At 40.2% G+C, this 10,123-nt stretch overlaps 1 protein-coding gene across 1 annotated transcript in view; it reads left to right on the top strand.

Moving 5' to 3' along the window:
• Positions 1-1,221, top strand: part of LOC117939069 (thyrotropin-releasing hormone-degrading ectoenzyme-like) — a 161,756-nt gene extending 160,535 nt beyond the window's left edge. Inside the window, exon 21 of the mRNA XM_034864114.1 lies at positions 730-1,221. Coding sequence (XP_034720005.1) covers positions 730-882 — 153 coding nt within the window. The 3' untranslated portion in view covers positions 883-1,221. The remainder of the gene's footprint in view (positions 1-729) is intronic.
• The last annotated feature ends 8,902 nt before the right edge of the window (positions 1,222-10,123 follow it).

Genomic DNA, 10,123 nt, shown 5'->3' with positions numbered 1-10,123 from the left:
AGGACGCTCTACAACGTCCCTGTTAGTGATGGTGTTGCATAGTCTGTCCACCGGAGGACGCTCTACAACGTCCCTGTTGGCAACTGTGATTTTTATAATGTGTTTTTGTTCAAGTTTGTTTTAAGTTTCATATCTTAAGTTTTTATTTTTATACATTTTATTTGTCTGAACTGTAAAATATTTTGATGTTCTGTTGTGAGAATAAAACTAATTATTATAAATTTTTTAGTGAGAACTCACAACTACAAATAACTAATGTTGGGGAAATTGTTTGTTTTGTAACGCTTCTCAGGATTTTTGGCATAACAGATTTTTTAATAATTAAAATGATTCCTGGGAGTTAAGGTTGTTTGTTAATTTTTGTGTAATATTTAGACAAAACTGTGGCTCTAACTTTTTGGCTGGAGTGCAACCTTTAGGACAAACGCAGCATTTTAAGCTACAGTAACAAAAACTACCAATACCCGAATCATCAGTTTGTTGATGCTTTACTTAAACACTGTCATATTATGGGCTGTAAGGACCTTTTTAGCCTCTTGGGTGCTGCAATATTCCTGTCTTTTCACAAAGGTGTTTCTAAATATCTCTTTTCTATCATCTTTCCTTCCTTCCTTCTTTCCTCGTATCATTTCTTACCATTTCTACTTTTCCTTGTCTGCTCAACTTCCCTTCATCCCTCCATTATTCCCCTATCTTCTTCTCTTTTTTTCCTGTCTTTTCTCCCTTTAGTTAAAGGAGTTCATCCAGTCGAGCGGCGTGGGGGCGGGGCCTGCGCTGGCGCGGGCGCTGGAGATCGTTGAGGGCAACGTGCGCTGGCACCGCCTCCACCGGCGGCCGTTCTACCAGTGGCTGCGAAAGCCTCCGAGCTCCGCGCTCGGCTAACGCTACGCCAGCCGGCCAGAGGGAAGCAACTGCAGCCTGACTGCTAACTTAATGCTAACGCGCTGCTAGCTTACAGATTCAGTCAGATAGAATGAAAACAATGAATGAATGAATGATGAGAGAGTCTTAACTGGTTATTCAGATGATTTCGCTACTCCTTTTTGCATTGAAAGAGATTTGTTGCAAACATTTTATTTCAGATGATTTATTTCTTCAAAGCTGCTAGTTAGCAGTCACTGATTCAGTAATTGCTAGCTAGCAACTAGCGTCAGAGCTATCCAATGACTAAATTGCCCCCCCCCCCACCTCCCAAAAGACTGACGATGGACACAGAGAGAAGAATCTTATAATAATACATTTTATTTGTAATGCACTTTACATTTAAGACAAATCTGCTCTCAGACAAACAATAGCCAACTACAACAAGATCTTCTGAATTTAATTTGAAACCGATGATTTAACCGACAGCTGGACAAACTTTTAACATTACCAATGAAACATTTCAGTAGTTGTACAAAAAAAATATAATAACCTGTGAAATGCCCAAAGTACTTTGTACCTTATCTGCAAAACATTAAGTTGCTAGAAATTACAATTACAATCAAAAACTTCTCATATTGGGCCAAATAAGACATTACATGAGTTGGTATGGTTGCCTATTGACTTAAAAAACCTGAAAAATGTTTTCAGGCTGTTTTTGTGTAAATAACCAACTCAATTCATCATTTAAATATAATTAAAATAGTGTGGAACATACATGATATACTAAAGGATTAGAAGAACTATAGGCCAAGCTATCAACCCAAATAACTAATATTAAATCTTCTCCAGTCAAACATTACCTAAAATGTTTTGTACCCAGAAAGAAAATGTCTATTTGAATGATTATGACCGAATACGGCGTGCGTTGATCGTGGTATATTTCACAGGTTTGGCAGTTTAGTGCAGAAACGTGTCCATTCACATGGTGTTTATTGAAGGTACTCTATAGAAATTGGTGTCACTTTAAGGGTAATGGTATTGGTACTTGTAGTTTTAATACCCAGCCCTAGTTGTTATGTGACCTTACAATAAGTTAGATGATTGGTCAGGTAACGCAGATGTTGGACACTTCCTCATCACCATCACCTCGGCCTCTCAGCTTCTTATGTCCGGGCTACAAGTCTGAAAATCTGAACCAGAACAGACCCTTTGACGGTCTAATTTGAACCCGAAATTGACATGAAATCTGCCAAAACAGACTAGTGAAAACATCCAGACGACTTCTTTTTTTAACAAGCACCATCTCTATAAAGATGATCTTCATATCTGTACTTTTTTCCCTTTTGATTAGCTGACTAAAGATAAAGCTTGTGTTTTTTTAGCTCCAATCCAAATTCCTCACTAACTGGCTACCCAGAGCAGCTTAAATCAGACCTTCGCTATATTAAACCAGCTGACATTCAAAGGCAGATGAACCAGAAGTCAGCCACATGCCAATCATTGAACAGAGATGTAATTAACACAACATGGGCTCGTTGTCCTCTGATCACAGAACTCAGAGGACTCATTCAGACTCATTAACTCTCCACAACATTCATGCTTCTTCAGCTTGAATTTAAAGAGGAGTTTTGATTTTTTTTCCCCAGTATTTAAAAATCCAGCCGTTCGGAAAACATCAGCGGGTTTGTGACGCTTTGTTGGGGCCTAGCTTTAGAAAAATAATTTGAATATGAAAGCTTATAACTTCAAAATGTTGCTCTAAACCACAGAGAGCGCTGCATGGAGAGGCAGATGTGGAGTTTTGTGTTTTAACCAGGAGAGCTGGAGAACCTTGTAAAAGGCTTGAAGTGAAATCAAGGCATCGGGAATAATGGCACACATCCCATCATGACTGAGGCAAACATGACTAATGTGCAATGGAGACTTAATCCAATATTATTTCAAAATGCTAGAACTAAACCTGTCTGTCGAGAAACAAAACCGCGACTATATTCCATAAATTACAATTCGTAAGTCACGTTATTCAGGACATCATGCTTTGTTCTTCCTCAATTTCAAACCCTAAACGTTGTGTCACTCCCTTGTTTGCCCATTTTAATTTTAAGATTCTCAGAAAATTAAGATTGCAGAAAAGTATCCAACATCATAATTTGGGGTTTAATGTCAGCTGACTAATGGACTCATTAAAATGTCATTGACATGAAAAAAGCTTTGCATTATGGACTTTTTAGCCAAAACTACTAATTCTCTGAACACCGCAATTCTTATTTATGTGCAAATTAGTGACACTTTCATAAAAAGTACATATTTTATGAAAGTAGACAAATTTAAGGGATTTGATTGATGATTTAAGGATTTTGACACAGCTCACGTTAGAATAGTTTTCCCAAACTTTACCCATTTTAAATCTTTCAATGAACTGTTTAGTGACCTTGTAAAAGCTGACAGGAACTCCTGAGAGAGAGAGAGAGAGAGAGAGAGAGAGAGAGAGAGAGAGAGAGAGAGAGAGAGAGAGAGAGAGAGTGTGATTAAATAAAGGAGCTGACAGATGCATGAGAATCTGCAGAGACTCTTTGTGGGAATCTGACCGGAGTCTAGGCGCTATGAAACTGACAGTTTCTTATTATGACAACCTTTGGAAATTAAAACTCTAAAACAGATCTCATTGGTTTCACTAAGCACAAAACCGTGTAGTTGTTGGATGAAGTGCGTCTGCCTCAGCTGCGGGACAGGAAGTCATTACAACAAACACTAAAATATGTTTAACAATAGTTAGTCCCCCTAAAGGTGGATGAGTAAATGAGTGAACTTAAAATTAATAATGCTAAAATTCGTAAAAAGGCAAATGGCAGACAAGACAATTAAGACTATCTGGTTTATGTTGAGTGTCTTTATCTGCAGACAATGTGGTACTTTTAAATGACGTGTGTTATATATGTTCATATGGTGATGGACAGGTTTATTAAGCTAATTATCGGTGGACGCTTCTAGCTTGTGGGACAGACCTGACGTAGTAACGGGACTTTTTAAAGCAGACATCCTGCAGCATGATGGATTTCGTGGCTTGGAGGAATTCCCAGTGTAAAGTGATGGATTCATGAAATTCACAGCCTGACGGACGTTTCGAGGCTTTGAATGCGACGGATTCTTCAAAGGACAACAGTGTTTGCCGAGTCAAATCCTCTCATAAGAAGTATACTACGGCAAGATGGAAATTACAGCTGCTGCAGCGCGATAGATTTTAAGGTGCAACAGACATTACATTGTGAAGATTTGCTGCCAAACTGACTGATAACGCCACAATTTTGCAGATTTGACTGGATCATAAAGTCCTCAGTGCGACCAATCCTTCCGTGCGGCAGAAAATACAATGCAACTGATTCCGTAATAGTGCAACAGAAAGTGGGACGAACCCTGCAGATCGACCAGTGTTCGAGCAGAATGGATAACTGTATATTTGGGTTCTGCAGTGCTGCGGACTCTATGCCATGAGAGTTGGATTTTAAAGCATAATGGATTTTCCAGGGTGTGGTCTGCTTTGGACGGGACGTTAGACTGAACTCTGGAGTCTTCAAACAATGAGCTTGACACAAAAAGCGCTGGATAAATACACCTTTATTACATTTTTTTTTGGGGGGGTGGGGGTCCAGATAAATCTCTGGAGACGTGACCTTTGAGAATTTTGGAAAAGGACTTATAATAAAAAAAATCTAATGAACTTTTGAAAAGTCTGGTGCGTTGAACCTTTGAAGTTATTCCTCTCCTATTAGAGCCAGCTTTGATGTTAATAATTGAGCCATATATGAATTAATGGGCCTGCCTGCTTCTATACACTGTGTCCAGTGATGTGTGTGTGTGTGTGTGTGGGTGTGTGTGCGTGTGTGTGATAAAGATGAGGGTGAAGGTAACAGCAGCACTGGTGGTGATAATGTCATGATTGAAATTATAATTAAAGTTATTATGATTATAATCGGGACGAAGGACAATGGTCGGTCTAATGACGGTCGCGTCAGTGATAATTGTCGATGTGAAAAAGCTAATTAGTATTATTATAATTAATATGCTAATTATTTAGTGCATCTTGAACCATTGTTTGGTTTCCAGACATAAAGCACATGTACAAAAATGCTGTAAACATACAAATATGATATTCAAAATTTAAATGTGATTTGAAGGTGTTGAAGGAGATAAAGGTGGTGTTCATGATGATTATGATCATAATGATGACGTTGAGTCGGGACCAAAATGTGACGCAAACAGGAAGTCGCTGAGACGAGTTGAATCCTTCCTGTTTGCACTGCTGTGGTATCCTGTGTTTCATGATAGGACGATATTAAAAAGGTTAAACCTTGCGTGTGATTCAGTCTGTTTCATTCCAGATCTTTCCAAATTAAGAGACAAGAAATAAGAAGGCCTCCTAGTCATTTATTGTCTGTTTATTAAAGCCAAATACAAACAAATCTTAGTTATGACGTGACTATGAAGGTAAATATGGTGCAAGTGTGAGAGCGCGTAGATGCGATGTGAGCACTTGTAGAGTATGATTTGAGAGCTTGTAAAAAAAAAATCTGTACTTGTAGATATGATGTGAGCGCTTGTAGAGTATGATTTGAGAGACGGCGGTCCGTCTTCGGCTGCAGGACCAGAGCTCACCGCCAGTGTTTCAGTTGGACTGTTAAAAAGTGTTGAGATCATTAAAAGGTATTTACAGTATTCAGAAGCGAGCTGATGGCTGCTAGTTAGCTAACGCTAGCTTCCATGCTACATAAATAAGCCGGGCAGAGTTTTCCCTCATCTGGCGATACAAACCCTGCTGCCCCCCCCCCCCCCGTCCTGTTGGCTCAGAGCTCCCCAGACTAAGTCCACAGGTACAAATTAGTGTTGCAAAAGTCGATGTGCAGACTCGCCGCTGTGTGATGGAGAGAGCGTGCTGCAGCGACAGTGCATTTCATGCATATTTGCATAAAAACTGACAATGACAAATTCCATCCACGAAGGAAGATGGCTGAAATGAAAAGGAAGTAAATGGACCTTGAGCTCTTTAGTTTTCCCTACTGTAAATTTCAATTGTGAAGTTTTCTTTTTTTATGCTATCAAGGGTTTAAGATATAGAAGAGATTTCTAGTCATTGGCCCTACGTGTCTTTTTGTGGGAACGGCGCCTCCAATTGTTGCGTTAACCTAAATAAATGCACATGTCCAAAGATTTCCGTCAAATTACTTGTAATCTAGTTTCATAGGGTGTGATTTGTTTGCTGTCCCCTGCTGCCGACAACTATACAACCCTCCAGAGGCCGAGAGGAACAGCAGTGCGTCTATAATTAACCAAAAATAATAATAATAAATAATGGAAAAGTAACCTTGATAATCACTTTGATGCTATTTCTGACTGCACAAAGGAATGGCATGAATGGAAGTTGGTGCAAGTGTACTCTCCTGTAAGTGTTTATTCATTTGTTGTCGTAGTAGTAGTTTTTTAGGTGTCTGACATGTTTTTATCAGTGCTGTTGATCGTCGTCAGTTGCCATGGAAACATAGGGGACAGTCAGGTGGCCCACTTTTTAAAAACAAATGACGACAAATTGCAGCTTAACTCCAAAGAGAGAGAAGAAGACGGCAGAGTCCAAGGAGTAGGATTCAAACTAACAACCTCTAGAGGTGTGTGTGTGTGTGTGTGTGTGTGTGTGTGTGTGTGTGTGTGTGTGTGTGTGTGTGATCCCTCAGTGATGAATGGCTCCTCTGTTTTCCCCAAGGCATCATGGGAAATCAGACTCCGTGGATGCACTCTGAGAGTTTGCTCTTGCTGTGTGTGGGGAGATTAATGGGACTCAAACACGTCGTGACAGAGAGAGAAGTGAGCTGAACAGATGATACAGGAGGAGAGGGAGAGCACTACTTTGTTGTTTTATGAATGAAAAAGAGACCGTCGGTCTGCCAGTTCACCCCAAAATACCAAATGGATTAAATCTGTTTGTGTTTGCAAAATAGTGACTTCATAACCAGGTGGAAAGGACAGGAAACTGACAGGAAGAGTAAGAAAGGAAGACTAACAGGGAGCAAGGAGAGGGAGAGCAAGGTAACAAAAAAGGGGATTGAAGGAAGGAAATAAGTAGTGTTTTGTTTCCACTTAGGGCCACTTTAGTGTCTTTGCTAGCTTAAGACCGGCACAGCTGTTAATGTCCTGTCTTTTTAAAAAGCGGATCTGTGCCCCCATGGGAGAGCTGGTCTTACAGGGAGGTGTGTTCTGGGTCTGTTGCTGTCTTGAAGCAAAAAAAAATGAAAAATCTAGAGTCAATAACACAGCGTCTCATTATTTTAATGCTGCATTAGTGAAATGCACCTATAGGCTCGTACGCACGCTATGCTCAACCCGGTCTCATGCCGGTTCGTGAAATGGTCACGATATTTTGATTCATTGATTTGTGTACAGGTCACAATTTTCTCATGTATTTTGAAAGATAGTTAGATAGATAGATAATTATTGATCCCCAAAAATGGGAAATTACAGTGTTAAAGCGGCACACGTACATCAGTCACACAACACAGAATATAAATATAAATGAGATGCTAGGAAAAAATATACATACATACAATATACATGAAATAATAAAAATAGGAATAAAATATAAGAACAAATATTTTAAAATATACAGGATGGGAAAACAAAATGTGCAAATGCTTAAATAACATGCAAACATTTTAATGAACCATTTGTGAGGGTTGCACTTAGTGCAGTAGTGTGGTGTCTAAACGTCTCATCTACACCCAGAGATGACATGTTAAAGTGCTTTTGTGCACAGTTATTTTGTGTACTGGTCTCGATTTTCAAACCATGACACCGGGCTGCTCTGGGGGACGCGACGACAGGGAAATAAGACGCCACGCGCCGGAGACGACAACAGAAAGGACCGCCACATGCGATCCCCGGGCGCAGGGATGTGATCCGCGGCCTCTGGGCCATAGCAACGGGGAAATGACACGCCACGCGCCGGCCATAGCAACCGGACGGTTGTGGTTAGGGAATGAAGATGAGTCAAAAGAACCATCGCACGCAGGACGCGATCCCCCGTCTCCCGGGTGAAAGTCCTGTCCCAGCTTACAATTTTTGGTTCCCACAACGTTCTGGGAACGTTCCCTCAAGGTTAGGTTGGGTTGTGTTTTGGTTGATCGGAAAGTTCTCTTAGACTTCTCTTTTTATTGATCCTTTTGGGATGTTTCCCGCGAGGAAAGTGAAATTTTCAGCAGCAGGTTTAGCAAGAAAAACAATTAATACAAATAATAGATAAAAAAGACAGTATAAAGACAACAAAATAACAGGAATATTAATAAAAACAATAACATTCTTTAAATAAAGACAAACAAGACCATAACTTATTAAAGTGTCAGTGTGGAGTCCAGTGTTAAAGTGACCAGGTATTTGTGTGTGTGTGTGTGTGTGTGTGTGTGTGTGTGTGTGTGTGTGTGTGTGTGTGTGTGTGTGTGTGTGTGTGTGTGTGTGTGTGTGTATGTGTGTGTGTGTGTATTGTCCTCTCTGCTCTATCCCTCCCCCCAAGTGAGGACTTGTAGAGCCTAATGTTGCAACCTTTAGAGAACGTTCCACTAACGTTCCCCTAGCGTTATCCTAACGTTGCAACCTTTAGACAACGTTTGTTTGACCCTTCCACCCCCCCCGACCTAGCTCCCTGCACGTATTTTGGGCTTTTCAATACCACTCGCTACCGTAATCGATCCCGAAATAGGCTTCCCATTAAAATCATTAATCCAAAATTCGTAACCAACACACAAAAATAACGACATTAACGTGAATTAACTGTAAAAAAATCAATAGATGCACACATGCAGGAGATAAAAATACAAGATGTACAGCTGCGTCTAGCTCGCTATTACTATTTGTGTTGTCTGTAGATGACTATTCAGCAAGATTCATAAAGAGGGGAAGTAAGGGGGAGGCAACACAAATCAAGAGGAGGGATGGAAGGCTGGAAAGACAGAAATGAAGGATGGAAGAAGGAAGTGAAGAGGAGGCAACGGGAGCAGAGGGAGGAGGAGGTCAAGATGCAAATAAGCAAGGAGGCAGAGGAGAGACAGAGGACCAGCTGCAGTGTGTAGGCTGTTATTATTCTAAATGTCTTCTGTCTGTTCAGAGAAATCCCATTTTAGATAACACACACACACACACACACGCAGAGAAAACTGTAATTCATTTTCCGATAAGTATAATCCAGGGTTACCATGGTAACAGCTTTTTACAAGTCACACCAGAAACACAAAAGCAATAAAGTGCTCCACATTAAATTAAATGAACTGAGCTGTTTTAAACTGAATTAATCAGTATACGCTGTTCTCTGCATTATAGAATCATGTTGGACTTTAACATTGGAAGCTTGACACCCCCCAAACACTGTACTCAAGTAAAACTACTGTTACTTCAGAATAATTTGACTCAAGTAAAAGTAAAAGTAGTCATCCAAATAATTACTTGAGTAAGAGTAAAAAAAGTACTTGATGAAAAAAACTACTCAAGAAGTGAGTGATTTATTTTCTTAACACGAGCATCAATCAGACAGACAAAAATACAAAATAATCATCTTTAGGCAAATTATAGTTCATCCAATCAACAAAATAGCTTAAGTGAGAGTGTTGTCACATCAAATTTGGATGGATACTGCATGTGCAAAGGTTCTACAGTCTGCATGTCTGCATGCTGTGTGTATTCGGCCTGATGTGTTGGGACCTTTGGGTTGTTTCCACAGCTGGAGCGACAGTAGGTACACCGACTGGTGTTTAAATCTGGACCGGCAGTTCCCTCCGTGGAGTCACACCGCAGCATGAATAACACTATTGATAGACGCTATAGTTGGAAATGAATGCTTCATTGTCTCCACTGCTACTCTCATAAAGTTATGGAAATGTTCTGACACTAAATGAATCTGAAATTATGCAAAAACAGAGACCGGGAGTCTCTGTTGCCATGGTAAAATGGCCCAATACTCTGTTGGTGGACTCTTCTGCCGCCGCGAGACAGAAATACAGGCAGAGGACGCCGTGCATGACACACACATACGCACAATAATTTATATCCATGCAGTGATAGTGACAGTCTAACTTAAACACAAGTTTAATTAAAACTAACTCATAAGTGTGCAACACACACACACACACACACACACACACACACACAGCCTTAAGCCAGCGAGTCCAGTTCTGGCGTCTCGGGAATTAAATAAATTCAGTTTGCGGAGACGAAAAAGTGTGTGTGT

This window comes from Etheostoma cragini, chromosome 23 (assembly GCF_013103735.1).
Source record: "Etheostoma cragini isolate CJK2018 chromosome 23, CSU_Ecrag_1.0, whole genome shotgun sequence".
NCBI classification, from domain to species: domain Eukaryota; kingdom Metazoa; phylum Chordata; class Actinopteri; order Perciformes; family Percidae; genus Etheostoma; species Etheostoma cragini.
Note: the sequence above shows the minus strand (reverse complement) of the source record. Positions and strands in the feature narration are given on the sequence as shown.